The following is a 20,545-nucleotide window of genomic DNA, read 5'->3' as shown; positions in this document are numbered from 1 at the left end:
ACTTACATTTATTAGTAAGGACCTGAAGTAAAGATCAGCGCATGCGCGATGCGCCCCTAGACTGCGGAGCGCCTGAGACGTTAGAGTACCGACGTCGCCTGCGTTTTCCGGTAGTTTTGGACCAGGTCCGTGGTTGTGGCCCGTGCCACCATGGGGAAGGTGAATGTCGCCAAGCTGCGTTACATGAGCCGCGATGACTTCAGAGTCCTGACCGCGGTAAGAAGTTAGCCTTTTACCCCTGTCCCCTGCCCTTTCCCACCGTGCTTCCTGTTCCTGGAAGTTTTCTGGGAGCAGAGCGCGCTCTGGGCGCTGGAGCGCGGTGAAGGTTGGGAATGGGAAAAGACCTGAGGGTAGGATTTTTCAGAAGTTTTTGTTCGGAGGCTGTCATCTTCCCCCAAATGCAGACAGCAAAGGACCCTCTTGTAATTATTTCCTTCCTTCCTGCTCCTCTTGTTGTGCTCCAGAGCCACGCGCATCCTTCCGGCCCGGGAAGTTAATATGACCCTGGGCTTCCGACCTGAAGAGGGTTAAGGCTCCTGAGGAAAATTAATAGCATTGAGTTCCCCATGCACGGACTCACTCACCCAGTATTCCTTCCTATTCATTCAGTCAACACATTTGCCAGATTTTTACTAACAACTTTAGGAAATTCAACGGGGTACATACAAGTCAAGGGAGACAGATATATCAGCAAGTGAACAAATAAATAACAAGGAGAACAGCAGACAATGACTGGTATGAAGATGATGAAGAGGATAACTGAATAGAAATCATGAATAGTGGGAGCAGGAGCGTGGTATCTTTCAGTTGTGTAACCAGAGAAGACAGACTGCTGGGTGCAAGAATCTTTTCTGTTAACTGTTGTAACCAAAGTTTTAAGGCTTTTAAAAAAGTTCCTGGCATAAAAAAAAGTCCACGTGTTAGATACTGCATAAATATTTGCTAAGTAAAAGAAGGGGTGGGAGGATAACAAGAGCTGAAAGAGAAGTAGCTGGCTCAGTGAAGTCCTTGGAAAAAGTTGGAGGCAGAGGAAACACCAGTAAGAAGGGAAAAGGCTCTGAGGCAGGACGTTTTTGAAGAATGGAAAGGCCAGTGCAGCTGGAGCATAATGGGCAGGAGGCTCAATGTTTGGGGATGTAACTGGAAAAGGTGAGAGCCTCGTTACGCCTACTGAAGAATTTGGAGTATACTCGAAGTATAGGGAAGCCACAGAATCTTTTCAAGAAAGGAATGATAAAAACTGATTTCATGGTGTTAGATTATGGCCCAAAAAGGAACACAGAGGTTGGGCATTTGCAGAATGAAACAAATTTACTTTAAGAGCTATTTTTCTTTTTTATTATAGGGATTAAACTATCAAATGCAAATATAGTAAGAAATTTGGAAGACACTTTTCTTTGTCCTCCGATGGCTTCTTAAATTCAGCTGGATTTTACCTACTGGCACTTTTGGAAGATACATTCCTTTTCTGCTTCGGCAGCACATTCACTCATTCTGTCCCTCCGCCCTGCTTTTTCTTCCTTGATGCCTTGCTGGATGAGCACCTCCGCTGTGTGGCTTCCTCTGTTACCTTTATCAAGTAATTGACCGGGTTTTTTCCCCTCTAACTGTGGCTTCAGTCCTCAGAGTAGACATGCCTTTCCAATTTTCTTTAAACATCTTCATTTGAAGGACCTTCCAACACCTCCTACCCATTGTGCACAAATCAAATTCATTAACTTTGTCTACCCTCTCCTTTCCCAAACTTCATTAAAATAAATATTATTACTACTATTATTTTAAAACTTGATCATGTTCACTGCACGTTTGATTCAGTTCCTTTACCCTCCCGCTTCCGTTGCCAGTCCCAGACTACTTCCGTTACAACTATCTCTTCCCTGTTACAGCTTCTGTTTCTCGGGCCTGGCCTGTCTCCTTAGTTCTCCAATATCCCATCTCCAGTTTTTGCTTTCTATAAACCACTTCGCTTATTCCTACTACATTAATGTTCTTAAAACAACTGTTTATTCATCTCCTTTGCCTGAACGTCTTAAAGTGTTTCCTACTTTCCTCTGTACAACATCTAAAACTCCTTTATCTGCATTCAAGTCCTGCTATATCTTACTTAAAAGCATTGTCCAGCCTTTCCATGAACTCTGCAAGTCATTCCCATCTGAGCTAGCACTGTAATAGCTGTTGCTAAGTTCTGTATGTGTTCCAAACCAAATCTTTTTTATTATCTTTATTTAGTATTCCCTTATCTGCTTTTTCTATAATCCTTTATCTCTCAAAGTCAGCCTCAGTTCCTGCTACTTCTTTGAAACTGATCCCTCGGCCAGAAGTACTCTTATTCTACCCTCAGCCTCCTCTTTGTTAGCATTTATTTCTTACCTTCTAATAGAATTTGATGTGTACATTCTTATTTCCACAGGAAGACAATATATTCTCCAGGGTGGAGATTATTTTTACATATTTTTAAATCTCTTAACAATACCTACATATACTTATTAATACTTTCTTAATAAATATCTAGAACATCCGTAGTTTTTAAAGACAAATAGTGGGATGTCAGTAAATATTTTAGTATTTTACCACACATCAGTAAATTATGTTAAGCACTCATGTTCTTTACCCTTGAAGTGTGCATATCATTTACTAGAGAGATAGAATATGAATATCACTGAATATCTATCAGACTGTGTTTGAAAATATAAACCAAGAAGGTAATAACTTGTGTCTCAGAATTGGTTGGAGAACTGCATGGTCGGAGAAGTTAATTTTTTAACAAAGTTTTGACAGACGGCAGCTCTGTGTTGATTATGAATGCATAATGATTTCTTTAATTTCAGGTTGAAATGGGCATGAAGAACCATGAAATAGTTCCCTGCAGTTTGGTTGCTTCTATAGCCAGCCTTAAACATGGTGGCTGTAATAAAGTTTTAAGAGAATTAGTGAAACATAAACTCACAGCTTGGGAGCGTACCAAAAGTAAGTATTCGAGGCACCATTCATGATTTTTCATTTAACTGGCGTCCCCCAGAGCTGGCTTTCCAAAAGGCAGGAAGTGGAAGTTGCCAGGCTGGGAACACACTAGCCCTGGAACTGACACAGCATACATCTCCAGTGTTCTGTGATTTGTTAGAGCAAATCACAGAACCCACCCAGATAAAACAGGGTGGGAAATAGTCTGTACCTCCTGATAGAGGTCCAGCTACATAAGAGCAAGTAGGATGCAAGTAGGAGCAAGTACAGGTAGTCATATTTGGAAAACGCAATCTGCCGCAAGACTCTAGAACATTACTACTCAAACCATGTGTGGTGGGGGATGAGTTTCTTTTTATCAGCCTATCATGGATCCATACTTTTGTAAAATAACAATAAAAATCTAGAAAGATGAAATAAACTGATAAAATGTGGGCAAAAATTCCTTGTTACAGTTGAAGATATAAAATAACTTGGTCAAACTGATACAAAAATTTTTTAACTTACACACTCAGATCAGTTTCTGTGTCTTGTCACAGACTAGTAACATAGACTGGTATAAGTCTGTGGGTCACACTTTTGAGTAACATTGCTCTAGAGAAGAAACACAAATTATAGGAAGAAATGCTAACTTGTAAAACTGGGTAGCTAATCTTTTTCCAGCAAAAACCTCCCATTGTCTAAATTGTTCTCATGACTTGAACTGATGTGACTTGGTAGTACAATGTAGCTAAAATATGGTCTTTCTCATTTGCTTTTGTCTAGCTGTCCAGGGCTATCGGTTGACAAACGCAGGCTATGATTACCTAGCTTTGAAAACACTTTCTTCTAGGCAGGTAGTTGAGTCTGTTGGAAACCAGATGGGTGTTGGCAAAGAATCTGGTAAGTGCTAACAGTTTTATTGAATGCACTTTTTTTTCTTTAGTTTATATGCCCTTTGAGAAAACATTTGCCTTTTAGTTTATTTTTCCAACTAAACAATAAATTGAAGAGTTGTTTGGAAATAATACAGATTAAAATTACACTTGGTGTAGTAGATTATTATTTTGTCATAAATCTGTAGTTGACAAGTATACCAAGAATTAGTTTTCCTCTAATAACAAATCTTTGGCAAATATTTTATTTGCTCTTCTATCTGATAAATTGAATATTTGTAATAGCTAAAATATGTAACACAAGGAACTACTAGAAGACAGTGAATATCTGAAAACCACAAACTTTTTTTTTCTTCACAGTAATGTAATCAACAAGGCTAAGTTACATAGGTGTAGAATACAGAGAGAAGCATTCTAAAATAGCATTGAACAAATGCTTATGTATTTTCTGTGTGGAAGACAGGTAGAAATAAAGAACAGAGTGATATTCTTCATACCACGCCCTCTTATACGCTGCTTCTTTATCCAATATAGTTTATCTTATATCGTAAAATTGTTTATCTGAACTGAGGAAAGAAAATTAAAGTTGGGAGAAAAAAAAATTATTAGGAAGCCTACTCCAAAGGAGGTTGCTAATGTACTTCAGATGGTGTGTCTTCTGTATTACTATGCAGATTATGGTGTATATTTAATAAGTAATACAAGAGTGCTAAATATGGCAGTGTAAAGCAGTGTGTGTGTGTGTGAAATATATAAATAAGATAACGAAACACCTTTTGAGATATGCTTCCTCTAATGCCTTTTTTTTTTTTTGAAGAACTTCGTTGCATACAAAATGATAAATAGTACAAGAGTAAATAAAAAGGAAATCTCCTAACACAGGTCTCAATCTCCTGTTATTACTTTCCAAAGATATCACTGTTTATTGATGTCCTACATAATCTTTCTAGAAGTATTCTTTGTAAATACAAAGATGTGCTGTACTAAGGATATGTGTATACAGTCACATATCTTTTTAATCTCAGATAAAAGCAGACAGTACTTACTGTTCTGTGCCTCCAGTGCATCCCTGATATTCCATATCAGCCAATTTGCATTTGTCTTTCTCATAGTTTCTGAGTGTTACCTTGTATGGAAGTTCCTTTATGGATTTTACCATCCCAATTGTTAACGGACATTTAAGTTACTTCAATCTTTTTTTTTTCTGTTTTTGTGAGGTGGTGAACACTCTGGTACAGGTGACTCTGTGCAAATAAACTTGTAAATACATTCTTAAAAATTATGTGCTCTTAAAAGTTTGATACCAAATTTCCTCCAAAATGTTTATTCCAGCTTATAATCCCACCAGTGTAAGAAAGAGCTGTTTCTTGATAATTAAAGTAATAATTAAAATGTCCCATGAATAATTAGTACATGTTCTCCTTGTAAGTATTGCAAATAGCAACTTATTTTGATAGTTGAAGTACTTAGGGCAAGATCTACATTCATATAGGATTATATTCTAACTACTGAGTATTAATTGAAGAAATGAATTTACTGTTTTTGAGAAGGAATATATTATTAAATCACTTCTTGAACATATAGGACACTAAGGAACAAGTAGATATTTTCCCACTAAATTGAGTTGAGCATTGAGCACCTTTGGAGGCAATAACCTTTGACATATGTGTCACCATTTTGGATTGTGATGGTAAGTATTTGTGGTTATTAGGAAAGGTAAAAATTGATACAAATAAAGTAAGACAAAGTTAGAGTTGTTTCAACTTACTGGCATAAAAATGTAATAATAATCTTTTTTAAAATCTTGGCTCTAGATATTTATATTGTTGCAAATGGAGAAGGGCAACAGTTTGCATTAAAGCTTCACAGACTGGGAAGAACCTCCTTTCGAAATCTGAAAAACAAGCGTGATTACCATAAACACAGACATAACATGTCTTGGCTTTATTTATCTCGTCTCTCTGCCATGAAAGAATTTGCCTATATGAAGGTATTTTAAAAATAATTTTTCATTTTTTAACCAAATAATACTTGCAGCCAAAGGCTATAGCGACAATCATCAGTCTGTTGCCTACACATCTATTTCCCTTTCTCCAATGTCAACCTTACAGTCACTTTTAACTCTTACTGGTTTGATTTTTTTTTTCTGTCATTTGTTTTTCTGGTTATTTCCTTCTATGTGAAGGTATTTTTAATTGTTTAAAGTGTATAAAGGCAACATATAATCAACAATATTAACAAGATAGAGTAGCCTAAAATACAGTGATATGATTTTCTCACAAACGTGTATGTATGAATGTATAGTTAAACTGTACATAGGTCTATCTCTAATTGAAAACACCAGCTAATTGCCATTTGTAGAAATCTTAGTGTCTTCAATTAAGTTAACTAGTGTCTTCAATTAAGTTGACTAGTATTTTTATTTTATATAATAAAAGAAATGCCAATTAAAAATTTTTATGTATATTAGAGAGTAAAAATTTTTAGTTTTTAAACTTTCAAAATTTAAGTTCAGCATTAATTTATTAAATATTTTTAATAATCAAATGTCTTTAATAATATTTAAGTTAAACATAAAATAACATTTTATTTTTATTACACTCTTAGGATTTGTTTTTTTATAACTTAATGTTTTTTAATTAATTATTAGAATTCATCCAGTGTATGACCAGGGTTTCTTGGAAGTTTCAGTTTGGTCTTCTTTAAGTAGGCTATTTTAATTCGTGTATGTAAATTTTTAGTATTATAGGGGAAATTTTTCAACACAGTATAAATAAACGATACTGATACCATACATGTTATGCATTTCTTGTCTTATACCAAAGGTTTATATCCCACAATAGTCGATCAGGAAGTTGGCATGCCATTTGGTAGGAATCGTTACCGTTTTCCCAAAACTCTATTAGGTATTTTCTCAAGATGTTTATATGAAGGTACAGCAATAGACTTGGGTGTATTTAAATATGCTTCTTAAATACATTGATATTTTCCTAACAGAGAATAAGATAAAATGGAGCTGTAGCTTAAAGGTTAAGCTATGGCACACTGGCTAGACCACTGACAATAATAGTTAAGGTTACTATATGTTGTTGAGCTGCCTGTTGAGCTTAGAAAAAAGTATTTCTAAACCAATTTTGGGGGAGTGGAAGTCATTCATTTCCTGTCCAAAGAAAGTAGGAAGTAGAGTACACAACCTTTTAAAATTAACCCTGTTAATAAATACATGTCGAGCATTAGGTATGTGGCCACCACTGTAGTAAGTACTAGGGTAGGTGGGGTGTAGGGATAGATTCCAAAGGGAAAACCAGTGCAGCCTGTGTTGTAAATTGGGAAGATAACACGAACAACACACATAAAACAAAGAACAATTTAAAAATCAAATTATATGTGTTTAGAGGAACTTACGCAGAGCAGAATAGTTGATGAAGGAAGTTCATGAAGTGAGTGGGATTTGGGCAAACTTATGAAGCATGCATATGATTTGGTTTTAAGGAAAAGACTGTAAAACGGTGTATACGCAGAGGAACCACTCGGGTACAGACAAGAGTGTGGTGTGAGCTCTGCGGGTGCAGGTAATAGCCCCTGAGATGACTGTCCTGATTGCACTCCAGAACGCTTGTGGGAGAGTGATGGACTAGGAGGGCTGGTTAAGTTGATTAAAGAGGGTTTTGAAACCTAGAAAAAGTTCAGACTAAAATCAGCATAGCCATTGTAGATTTTTATTTTTTAATTTTTGGGGGTGACATTGATCAAAGTCATAGGTTTCAGGTGTACAACTCAACAACACATCTGTACACTGCATTGTGTGTTCCCCAACCCAAGTCAAGTAGCCATTGCAGTTTTTTCTAATTGAGCATTGACATAAGCATCTTAGTTTGCTATTGGTACACAGACTAAAGGTTAGGTATGGTGGCAAGAGCTGGAACCATTGTTAGAGTAATTTAGTATTAATGACAAAGGCCTACTTAGAAATGGTAGCATTTCAAATGGCAGAGGTCATAAATCTAACGTTCTGAAGGAATTAATAACAGGACTTTATAAGCAAAGATAGAAAAAGTTAGGGATGGGGAAAAGATGAATCTATGGATGATCTTAAGTAACATTTGACTCAGGTTACTACAGTGTGTATGTTTATTACATACTAGTTTTATATCATGTATTTGGTCTAAAGAAAAGGTCAGTGCTCTATAAACTAAAATGCTTAATCTATTGGAATATTTCATTTCCTAGTATGTAACCAGACAGAGTACTTTCCAAATTGCAATTTTTATTTTATTTTTTTAAGCACACTCCAATAAATGGCAGAAATTTACAGAAGTTTAGCAGATATATCATAAAGGCAGAGACTTTCACACTCACTTTTGTAATCCTAGCACAGTGTATAGTATTCAGTAAATGTTCAATAAATGAGTGTGTGGTGAAAAGTGAATTAAGTAAACTTGTTTAATTTTTTTTTTTATGTACAGCTCATTTTATGCTGTAAGTAAGCCATGTATAAATAGTCATATGTTGACTGTAATTTTGTAAAAACTTGTATGTTTTCTTCTGGTAGTGAGCAGGTATATTTACTTCTATTGTTCCTTAAAAATTAATGACCTCTTCATTAGTTTATGTTTGCTGTGTTTGCCTGTTTGCTGTGTTTTAGGCATTGTACGAGAGGAAATTTCCAGTCCCAAAGCCAATTGATTATAATCGCCATGCAGTCGTCATGGAACTCATAAATGGCTATCCTCTGTAAGTACTTACTGTTGTTGAGCCCATGGGTCATGGTAAATGTAAGGTTCAGTTTTTAAAGTAAGTTTCTTTTCATTAAATGGAATATTGGTCCTGGGAGGTTAAAAATTAACATATAGCAGTAAGCAAATTGAAATTGTAGTTTCATTCTAACAGTATGTGTTTTGTAATCTCTATGATTTATTCAGCAAATATTTATTAATAATCTAGTATGTGCCAAGCACTCTCCCAGGCTCAGCAGTAAACCAAGTCTCTGCCCTCAGAGTTTACATTTTGATGGAAGGAGACATGCAATAAATAGCTAACTAAGAAAATACAGGATGGGATAAAAGCAGGTTTACCATTGGTTATATGGAAAATAATTAATAAATAATAATGTAAGAATAAACTCTGCCCTGGCTGGTGTGTTTCATTTGGTCAGAGTGCCATCCATAAACCAAAAGGTCACAGGTTTGATTCTGGTCAGGGCATATGCCTAGGTTGCAGGTTCAATCCTTGGTCAGGGACATAGGAGAGGCAACCAATCAGTGTTTCTCTCTTCCCTCTCTCCCTCTCCTCCTCTCTCTAGAATCAATAAGCATGTCCTCGGGTGAGGCTAAAAAGTGATAATAATAAATAAAAAGAATAAACTCTGTGTTCCATGAACTTACAACTGTAAATCCACTTTTGCCCTACCCTGTGTATATCAAATGGTAGTAAATGCTATGGATAAAAGTAAAGCAGGGTAACGGGGACAAGCAGGGCTGAGGTGGGAATAGGAGGCTGCTATTTCCATGGGGTGGTCAGGAAAGTTCTCACTGACAGGAATGCTGAAGAAAATGAGGGAAAGCCATGCAGATACAGAAGAATAACTGGGTGGGGGAAACAGCGAGTGCATACGCCCCGGGGTAGCATACCTTCATGTTCAGGGAACTGAGGATGTCAGTGGTGCTGGAGCTGAATGAGTAAGGGAGAAACTGTAAGTGATAAAATTGGAGAGGCAGCAGGGGACCAGATCATTGCAAGGCCTTTTAAATTTTGTTCTTATTGAAATATATTTCACACATGATATTGTGTAAATTAATGTATACAACATGTGGATTTGAAACTTTTATATATTGTAATGTGATTACCATTGTACTGATATTTAGCACAAGGGCTTTTTAATTTTGATTGAGATAAGAAGCCATTGGAGAGTTTTGGCTAATGCTTTAGTAGGGTCACTCTGGCTGCCATATTAAGAATAGACTGAATGGAGACAGGAACAGAATTTGGAAGGCAGTTTAGGAAATTGTTATGATTCAGTCAAGAGACAATGCTAGTTTAGATCAGAGTGATGGCAAGGTAACAAAAAGTGGTCAGATTCTGGATATGTCTTTCTGGAGGAGCCACCATGATTTCGTTTGGGATTGGATATAGATATGAAGAAAGGTGTGAGTCAGAAGTAGCAATCAGCTTTTGGACCTCGATGATTGATTAATGTGGGCGTGCATAAAGTTCACATTTATAGATGAGCTGGAAAGACTCAACAACAGTGTGTAGTTAGAAGGTGAGGCAGAATCAGAGTTCAAGTTTGGGACATGGTAAGTTTGAGATGAGTACGAGTTCAGAGAAAACAGATTGACGTTAGTATATGTGTGGTGTTTTAAGCCGTGAGCCTGAAATCACCAGAGATGATTTTAAATAAGAAGCCCTAGGATTAACCTTTGAGGAACTCCAAAACTTAAAGGTCAGGGAGAAGATGAAGAATTAGCAAAAAAGCCTGAGAAGGAATGATCAGTGTAGAAAGAGGACAGCCTAAAGAGTTGGTATATCAAGAGTCAAGTAAAAGAAGTGTTTCAGAGGGGGAAGAGGTTAATTGGCAGACCAAATATGATGGAGACTGAGAATTGACCAATGGATTTAGCAACACAGAAATCATCGATAGTCTCGACAAGAGTTGAAATAAAGTGGATGAAGAAAACCTGTTTGAAATGGTTATTAGAGTGGAAGGAAAAAAATTGGAGAAAGCACATGTAGAGAAATTGGACTGTAAAGAAGATCAAAGGAACACTGTGACAATGGAAAAAAAGGTACAGAATCTAGGCAGGATGTACCTTGTTTTTTCAGTAACGCTGTTACGGTTTTATGCTGGTGGAAATGAAGAAAAACTGCTAGGGAGACAAAGATGGAAAAATGCATACACATTTGCTTTCATTAAAGTCGTAAATGAGTATAAATAATTTCTTTTCCTACATAAAATACTTGCAGATGTCAGATACACCATGTCGAAGATCCTGCGTCAGTGTATGATGACGCCATGGAACTAATTGTCAAACTTGCGAATCATGGACTGATTCATGGAGATTTCAATGAATTCAATCTCATTTTGGATAAAGATGACCACATCACCATGATTGATTTTCCACAAATGGTTTCAACTTCTCATCCCAATGCTGAATGGTATATACTGAAATTGATTGTGAATGCGGGTGTGTTTATGTGTGATGAAATAATTTTTATTTAGAATTTTCAACTTTGTAATACTGTCATTTGGGTCAGTAACTGGTTTGAAGTGGCTGATGTCAGTGGTCTAAAATTGTGTGTGTGTGTGTGTATGTGTTAATGATATCAAACTACTAATTTCCCCCTGAAAGAATCTTTCTTATTCCTCAGTATTTTAAAGGGGGTGGGGGGAGCGGGGAATGCACTTTGATCCAGTTTTTAAAACATGGTCATTAAGCTTATTCTGCGTGTTGGGAATCTGAAGATACTGCCCACTTTCGTAAGCCATCAAAACAATTTGAATTACTTTTGTAATCTGACAGATTTCCAAAGGTCAAATTGTCTTAGCCATGGAATCCTTTATTCAAACATTTAGGTGGAAGCCCAATTCTTAAACAAAAAAAAAAAGCTTGCTCAGAAGAAAGCTTGCCCTCAGGGACATGGAAAGGGGAATCCTAGAACCCCATTCTCTCTGCCTGTCCCCTTTTTTCCTCCATGGTTGGCTTCAAAGGGGCTTCATCAAGCATAATTTGATCATCTTGATGGTCTTAACAAAAGTTACGGATTTGGACTAGACTAAGTTGCCAGGCCAATAATATCTTTCACATCATTTTTAGCATTTATTTTAGAAAAGAATTCCCATAAAACCTCATCCCTGACACTTTATATACTATGATAATCTGTTCCTCACACTGCTTAACCACTTAAACCAGCCAAGTCGTGAAATGCAACAATATTTTCCTTTATTTGTATTCCATGATGCAATTGAGTGTAATCAAATTAAGGGTGAGTACTTTTAAAGAATATTTCCAATAAAACAATACTAATAGATAAATGCCTGGCACATGGGTGGTTAATATCTCTTATGATGATGACTGATTAACATTCTCATTAAAGTGATATAATATAGTCACACAATAAAGGAACATCTAGGAACCACCAGAATTAGAGACAGAAATGATAACAGGTTATGATATTCAAGTTAAATATAATATGCATTATTCTTGAAGACATTGTGATTTAACTTGAACTTTTATGGGCAAGTAATTGGGTGAAGGAGTTCTATTAAGCATTAGAAATTAAGATATAAATAAGCCCTATCTCTGCGTTTGAAGAAGTTACTGTCTAGTAGGGGAGACATAAGCATGTATAAAAACATAATTTTAAAATAATTTGAGGTTGTTCCAAGGGTGCCCTAAGAACAAAGAATAGTGGCCTTGTCTTCCTAATTCTAAACTTCATGATTCTCTAAATTCCGTGTGACCCTTAATTCTACCTTATTTGGAAACCCTCTAGAGAATTTAAACAGCTCTTACTGCCTTATGTTGACCTAAAAAACAACCACATATTCAGAGGTTCTTCTGCCATCAATCCAGATTAATATGTTTTCAGATTATTTATAAGCCCACAGCATTATTTGTCTCTTGGAAGTTATTACAAGTCAGCTAACAGATAACAAGGGTACGTAAACATAATTCAAATTCTCAAACTTTTTCTTAGGAGTTACTAATCTATTTTTATCTTCAGCTTTCTCAGTTGACAAGGGGTTCAACTGGGTATAGCTGATGGGAAGTACAGCCAGACATGCTGCAGACTATAGAGGAAATTGGAAACCCGCTGCCCCCACATTATAGGCCCATGTCTTCTTTTCTAGATTCGTATTTATCTCATTTTCGCTTAGTATGTCTGTTGCATTAAGAGAAAACCTTGAGTTTTCTGACCATAGGAACTATGTGTCTTTGATAGCTTATATTCCTTGTTTGTACCTCTGCTTTTACATTCAGTATTTCAGACACACTGTCAGAAGATTTCTCTCTTTCATTTGAGTAGAGTAACATCTTTTTTATGTAAGAAGTAAAACTGTCATACACTAAGGATATTGTCATTGGCTCCTAAGGAAAAAATGAACAAGAAAGGCTGTATCAGAAACAATTCTTTCTTTTGCAGGTATTTTGACAGAGATGTTAAATGCATTAGAGATTTCTTTATGAAACGTTTCAGCTATGAAAGTGAGCTTTATCCAACATTTAGTGATATCAGGTTTGTACTCTGCTTAAAGTGATAGAACTCTGATAAATACCTGATTTATTTAGTTCTAAAAGTTAACATTTTTATCTAAAAAATTTTCAGATGGTGAGTGACCTTTGACACATTGTAATCATTGAGTATTATAGCTGGGTGGTGTATAAATGAAATGTACAAATCTAGAAAATACCTTCTTTTCATCCACTAAAATAATGTTACTGAGTTTGGGGGAGGAACACACCAATTTCTTACAAATTCAAGAACTTTTATTCAGTGTAGGATGCTAAGTGAATAATGCATTTGTAAGGAACAAGCCAAGTGTTTATCAGAATTTGTGGTTTTCCTTTATTCAGAATAGGAGCTGTCTTTACCTGATCACGGAACCTAATTATACGTACATTCTCAAAGCCAAATTTCTCATTTATTTTATAAACTTAGTTCAAATATTGTTTTCTGGCTTGAGATGATTGATATGAGTTAAAAGAAATCTTCAGTCCCCTCTAAAAGTTATTAAGTCAGTAAATACCAACTAAAGTTTCTGTAACTTTCTATTAATATCTATTGCTTTTCACATTTATTTTATCAAAATGACAAACAGCATATATCATTTACATTTGTGTAGTTAAGTGATTTAAGTATTGCATTTTAGGCAAAGAAAAATCTTTAAAATATATAAACTATTAAAGTCACTTAAGAATTATAATTTTCCAGAGTAATAAATATTTGTGCATGTCAGATAGATTTTTCCCACTCTGAATGCTTGGCATTTCGTTTCCTAGGAGGGAGGACTCTCTTGATGTAGAGGTTTCTGCCAGTGGCTACACGAAGGAGATGCAGGCAGATGCTGAACTGCTTCATCCAGTAGGTCCAGATGATACTGAAACAGAGGAGGGATCTGACTTCTCCTTCTCTGATGAAGAGGTATCGGAAAAAGCCAAAGTTCGCAGATCAGAAAATCCAGGTGAACAGAACTCTGTAGATGAATCGGTTGACTGCTGCTGCAGGTCACCTGGAGATCTTGAACAGGTCAAGGAAGATGATCTGTCGGAACAGAGTGCTGCTGCGCACTATTTTGACATGACTAAATTCAGTCAAGCTTTAGAAGAAATGAAAGGTCAGGTAGTTGAAAACAATTCTGCAACTGAGTTTTCTGGGGAGGAAGACAAAACTGAAAATGACACCAGGCAAGATGGTGAGACAGGTAGAGGAGGAAACCCCGCAAGCTCTGAAGAGTATGAAGATGAGTGCCCTCATCTCGTTGCCTTGTCATCATTAAACAAAGATTTCAGGCCTTTCAGGTATAGATGCTGTTGATTGATTTTTTTTTACTTTAATCTGGAGACCTATACTTTCTTCAATTCTGGTAAATGAGTATTTTTTTAAATGAAGTGACACAGTTGTATTCTGTACCATTATGTGTAATATGAAAACAAATAACCCTTTTGTTAAAATTACAGCTAGCCTTTACGGTCGACCTGATTCTAGGCAGCATATCAATTCAATTTTAAGCATTCTGCCCTGAGATACAAACTGATTACTTTCAAAAAAAACTAAAACAGATCTCTTACTCAGTTGATTATGATTTAGATGGATGAATTCTTTGTACATTTTCATAAATATACATCTAATATTTGATTTATGATAGTGCAATAAATCAGTAAATGTACTGTCTTCATGAAGTTCAGTGAATTTTGTCTGGTACTTTGAACCTTCTGTTATTCATGTAAAATTCTATAATGTTATTTTTCTTTTTAAGAATTTTTTTCTTGCAAATATTAATCAGCCTGAGCTCAGATTAGCAAATGATATAAAATTTAATTTTTATATTTGAACTGTTCAACCCCAATCAAACAACTATAGTTTAATGAAATACAGGTTTATATATTTCAAAATAGTAATAGGACAAAATTAAATCAGTAACTTTTTAAATTTTATTTATTTATTTTTAGAGAGAGGGTAAGGGAGGGAGAAAGAGAGGGAGAGAAACATCAGTGTGTGGTTGCCTCTCGTGGGCCCCCAATTGGGGACCTGGCCCACAACCCAGGCATGTGCCCTGACTGGGAATCAAACCGGTGACCCTTTGGCTCACAGGCCCACGCTCATTCCACTGAGCTCCACCAGCCAGGGCAAGTAACATTTATTAGGCATTTCTCAGTACATGTTCAGGCTTACATCCTAAAGCTCTCTTTATCTTGAGTTTCATTGTGAAGCAAAACATGAGAATTTTGTTCCTTTTACATATAACTATCTTGAGACAGGGTTGTTACCACTTTAATAATAAACGTAAAATCAAATTTAAGAGTGGCAGTTGCTTGAGATTTTGAGTAATAGAAAAAAATCTACATAGGTTCGGAGCATAGAATAGTTTGTTTTCACTCTAAATACATGTTGGGCAAAATTTTTATCAAAGTAGAAATATGTTTCTAAAAAAATATTGACTGTTAAGAATTAACATTGTCTGAGTTTCTTATACATTAAAACTTTGAGCAATGCATAGTACAAAGTAGATAGTTTCTGTCCCTGCGTTAGCAGAGCAGACTGTGGGGTACTGTTTCTTACACCTGCTTTTCTATGGAAAAGTGGCAAGAAGCTGTCCCAAGGATTTAACTGTCCCAAGGATTTAAATGTTAAGAGTCAGATAGTTCAGTAAAAGAAGAGGGAAGAAAACATGAATTGTGGCTAATGATAACAAGTTTCGATGGCCAAAACATTTTACCATTTTGAAATTTTGATAGTGACTGTCAGAATGCTGGAAAATGAAAATTGTTAATATACGAGGCTGTATTGTAGATGGTTTTACCTTCACAGAAATTTTAAATATTATGATATTTCTGAGATATTTTATGTCTTTAAGTTTCATTATCAAGTAAGGAATAATATAAATTACCTCAATAATTAACTATAAAAATTAACTGGATAAATTGTGATATTGCTTTAATTTTAGAGATGAAGAAAACATGGAAGATATTAACCGATACAGAACAAGAACTCTCAGTGTTACTTCTGCGGGCAGTATTTTAAGCTGTTCAACAATTCCTCCGGTAACAGTTCATTCAACATTTGCAAATGTTCCTTAGGTCATACTGCAGGCATCTTATGTGTGAGGATTACTTGATGTATAAGACAGTCGCAGCCATTTGGACCTTGCATATTAACAGTATAAAATTATAACGAGTACAAATTTAGTAATAGAGGAGAGAGGGTTACTTTTAGCTGGAATGATCAAAGCTTTCAGGGAAAGGGCAGCATGTAAGTTAGCTTGAATTTGAAGGATAAGATCCAGGGAGCACTTTGTAGATTCTCGTGTGGTCTAGTCCCTGTCCTTCAACAGTGAGGAGATTGATTTCTCACACATTATAGTTTCCTGTCCATTCTTGGCTTTGGTATTTTTTATACTTATTGAGAGATTTACCCTCCTTTCTTTGATTTCTCAGATTCAAAGCATAGGGCTTTTATATCTGATTACAATGTGTAAAATTGATAACGTCATACAAAGAACAGTTAGGTTGTTGATCCATGCTACTTTCTTAGACTCTCAGTTACACTCTCTTCTGTATATAAAGATGATGGCCCTGACATTGTCGTGAGGTCTTGACTTTATCCCATTTTCCTTATCACTAACAGCCTGTAATAAATTGTATTATAAAATATAAGTTTGCCTCCCAAGGAGAAAAAAGGTGTAGCTTGGTTTCTCTCTGATCTCTGAAACAAATTGATCATCTTAACTCTACATTCTTACGGAGGTTTGCTCACAGTATTTTTCTTGAGGTCACATTTTATTTTGTTAAAAGGGTCAGGAGAAAAACTTTAGTTTATTACCTCCTTTATGTTGATGATTGTGCAAGGTAAAAGATTTTCTCTGTGTTCTTTGATAGTATTGTAAGTCCTGTTTTCCTACTTAAAATACTTTTTTGGCTTTTTATTAGCAGAGTTGCCACTTATGTACCCTGTGCTTTCTAATATGTAACAGTTAAATTATAATGAAATGTTAAAATACATTTTTAATAAATATGCGGTCACAATCAATAACAGACAACAGTATACATGATTTTCATTGCTATTTTTATAGGCTCCCTGAAATAATACAGAGGTATTTTATTTCACACTTTATAATTTTTTAAAACATACCAAATGGGATTTTTCTCACAGTTTTGTTAACATGAAGAAAATAAATCTTGTAGGATTTGTACATTGTTGTGAATTAGGAAGATGTACATGCAGGGCAATCCATTATCTCCTTCTTCAGCTGCTTGATATGATTATCTTAAGGTCTCACTGAAAGGAAGAACCAAGGGGAAATTGAAGCAGATTATTTGGGAAAGAAATTGATTTTTTCCTTGGAAATATTCTGGAGGCCTCTTCAAATTCCTCTTTTAAATGTGGTGTATGGTCCCAGCTGGTGTGGCTCAGTTGGAGTATCATCCCATATCCAAAAGGTTTTAGGTTTGATTCCCAGTGAGGGCGTATGCCTAGGTTGCAGGTTCGATCCAATCCAGGTACGTACAGGAGGCAACTGAGGGATGCTTCTCTCTCATATTGATGTTTCTCTCTCTCCCTCCATCCCTCTCTAAAAGCAATGAAAACAAATGTCCTCAGGTGTGGATAAAAAAATAAAATAAACATGGTGTATGCTTGACTGTTGGTTTCTTGGGACTTTCCATCTCCTCTCTGTTGGGTGCCTTCTTTCCTGGTTCCTTTTCTTTCTTACCTACTTTACTTCTTTATTGGCAGTATAGATTCTAGTAGTAAATTGAGTGAATTTTGAGGGTACTTTTTATTACTAAAAATGTATTTTTATTCTATTCTCTATTTTTAATAGGGAGTTTAAGTACTAGAGTTGTGGTTTGGAAATAATTTTCCTTTAGAATTCTGAATGTGTTGGTCTCTTTTGTTGTGGTAGAGAAGATGGCATCCCCAGGATTCTGGTCTCCTGCTAGGGTGGGGAGACTGGTAGTTGCCTGGCGTCCTGGGGTAAGGGAAGGTCCTAGAGGCTAGTCACACTCATTTTAAACTTTCAGCCAGCCATTCTTTAAGTTTTGAAACTACTGGGATACCAGGTCCTTCTAAGTCACCAACCTTCCTAATTTTGGGAGACAGCCATAAACGCATCTCTGTGTCTTGCATAGGGTGGGGCATATTAAGAAGAGACCCATGCCTCAACCCTTAAAGTGTTCATCTTCCTTTTTTTAGGAGGCAACTTGGATGATGCAAGGTTATATATATACAAATAACAGTTGTAGTGCTAAGAAATCAGTTGAATTTATGTTCCTTCACTATGAGAAAGCATTCTGCATCTCCCAAAATCTGCACGAAGACTTTTCCATGGGTAACTGCTGCCATCAGGTCGTTTCTACACCTGAAGTTAAGAAGGGACTGTTCACCAGTAACAAATGCTTTCTAACAATCTCATACAAAGACATGCCTATTATTACCTAGAAAACAGGAACAAGCAGTTTTTATCTTGGTTTTCAGAGGGTAGGGAAGGTTCTTTCTTTAAGTTTTCCCAATGGACACTAGGTGGCACTATGTCTATTTGTTATTCAAAGAATTTTAACTATACTTTTTGTCATATTCTATATTTCTTTTAGAAATATAATTTATAACCATTTTGTGTTTTATTACTGATTTGTATAGTATTGCTGTGAGAATTTGGAGTTTTAAAAATATGTCATTAACAAATTTGAAAAATATTAGCAATGTCAATATTTTGTTGAATGTTTATTCCTTATGAGAATTATCAGTCATCAATGATACTAATTATTGAAATCTTTCCAGGAATTGGTGAAACAGAAGGTGAAACGTCAGTTGACAAAACAGCAAAAATCAGCTGTCAGGCGTCGGTTGCAGAAAGGAGAAGCAAATATATTTACCAAGCAACGGAGAGAAAACATGCAAAATATTAAGTCAAGCTTGGAAGCAGCTAGCTTTTGGGGAGAGTAATGTATTTAGAGGCATTTACACAATGGAATACTATCTGGCCATAAAAAAGAGAATTTTACCCTTTGCAACAGTATGGATGGACCTGGAGAACATTATGCTAATTGAAATAAGCCAGTCAGAGAAAGACAAATACCGTACAATTTCACTCATATGTGGAATCTAATGAAGAAACTGAACTAACACGCAAAGTAGAGACAGACTCAGAGAGCAGGCTGACAGCTCTGAGGATGGGCGTTGAGGGTTGGAAGGATCAAGGGAAAAGGACTCATGGGCATGGACAACAGTGTGGTGGTTGCAAGGGGTGGGAGGGAGATATAAGGGGGGTAAATGGTAATGGAAAAAATTACAATAAAAAAATAAAGATCCTGAATATGTTTCAGAAAGTTACTATGATTTTAAGCCACCTTTAGTCTTTTGGACTAAGTCAGAAAGATAAATAAATAGACAAACTCTTTCATCTATAAATTTGACTCATTTAGTACATGTTTTCTAGAGGATAATTATAGTAACTTTACTAAATCAGTCTAGTTTTCCAAATAATTGTGATCACTGGTACATCAGCTAAAATCTGTTTTTCAGAGCAATTTTTATTATGAACTTTTGGGTATTTTAAGAAGTGTAAATGTCATAGTTTGCACTTTTTTGTTACCTACCAAAGATAGGTGGATTGCTTGGTTTCAAATCCTAGCTTTTTACTTACTAGTGGAAATTACCTTAGGTAAATCATTTTTTTCTCCTTCACCACATCACTTTTTCTTACTATTAAAATTGGATTTACAACTACTGGAGGGTTGCTTTGAGATCCACATGAGGCAATATACAGAAAGCACCTTATGTACTTTCAGTAAAGTGTAGATGATGAATGATAATTTTAATGTTTATCTTTCCAAAATTCTGTTTAACAGCTTGATTGCAATTTATTTAACCACTGAAAGAATACACTGCTGTCTTTTTTTCCTCTAGTATTACAGGTTAGCCAGGAATGTATAATGTTATTTTCTGCTGTTTAAATTGGTAATGTAGTCATGGGAACAGAAACTTGACATAGTCCCACTGTGGTCTTCACAGTTGCCAGTTTTTATGCAGGCCTGAGTAGAAGGGGGTGGGGGGGAGTAACGGGAATGGAGGAGAGAAAAAGTTCTAATATTCTTAGGGTCCAAAACATGTCTCACTTCAACATTAACAGATACTGAGTGTAGGAAAGGGAAAATTCATAAGTCCATAAGACATAGTTCCTCACTCAAAGACTAATCCATTGAGATGGGAAGATGGGTGGGAAAGTTCTGTACCTGGTTGTATTCGAGTCCCTTCATTGCCCAGGAGGCCAGAGCGTCACCAGCAGAAATGACCACTAGATGGCAATGTCACTGCCCAGTGACTCCACAGGATGTCCTTAAATTACATCTGTGTGATCCACCAGAGGCAGTAAAAGCAATTTTTTCCCCCAAAAAAAGCAGATCCCTCTCACCTTTGCAAAATTAATTTTACTGGCTATTGTAGGCCTATCATTAATTCACTTTAATATAAATGCAAGAAAAATTGCCTTG

At 35.9% G+C, this 20,545-nt stretch overlaps 1 protein-coding gene across 2 annotated transcripts; it reads left to right on the top strand.

Annotated features, from left to right (window-relative positions):
- Positions 1-53: 53 nt before the first annotated feature.
- On the top strand, positions 54-19,463 carry RIOK2 (RIO kinase 2). Of its 2 annotated transcripts, XM_024563315.4 has the most exons (10): positions 55-216; positions 2,829-2,967; positions 3,727-3,843; positions 5,651-5,826; positions 8,482-8,570; positions 10,800-10,991; positions 12,981-13,073; positions 13,838-14,356; positions 16,003-16,099; positions 18,834-19,463. In XM_024563315.4, exons 1-10 carry the CDS (start codon positions 151-153, stop codon positions 18,996-18,998), a joined length of 1,653 nt encoding a protein of 550 aa, XP_024419083.2. In that variant the 5' UTR covers positions 55-150; the 3' UTR covers positions 18,999-19,463. The 2 variants fall into 2 exon arrangements, with proteins under 2 accessions (XP_045053588.2, XP_024419083.2); XM_045197653.3 differs by lacking the exon at positions 16,003-16,099 and having other exon boundaries at positions 54-216; positions 18,834-18,976.
- Positions 19,464-20,545: the final 1,082 nt, after the last annotated feature.

The sequence above is a fragment of the Desmodus rotundus genome, chromosome 1 (assembly GCF_022682495.2).
Source record: "Desmodus rotundus isolate HL8 chromosome 1, HLdesRot8A.1, whole genome shotgun sequence".
NCBI lineage: Eukaryota > Metazoa > Chordata > Mammalia > Chiroptera > Phyllostomidae > Desmodus > Desmodus rotundus.
This window is presented reverse-complemented; position numbering and strand designations above follow the sequence as displayed.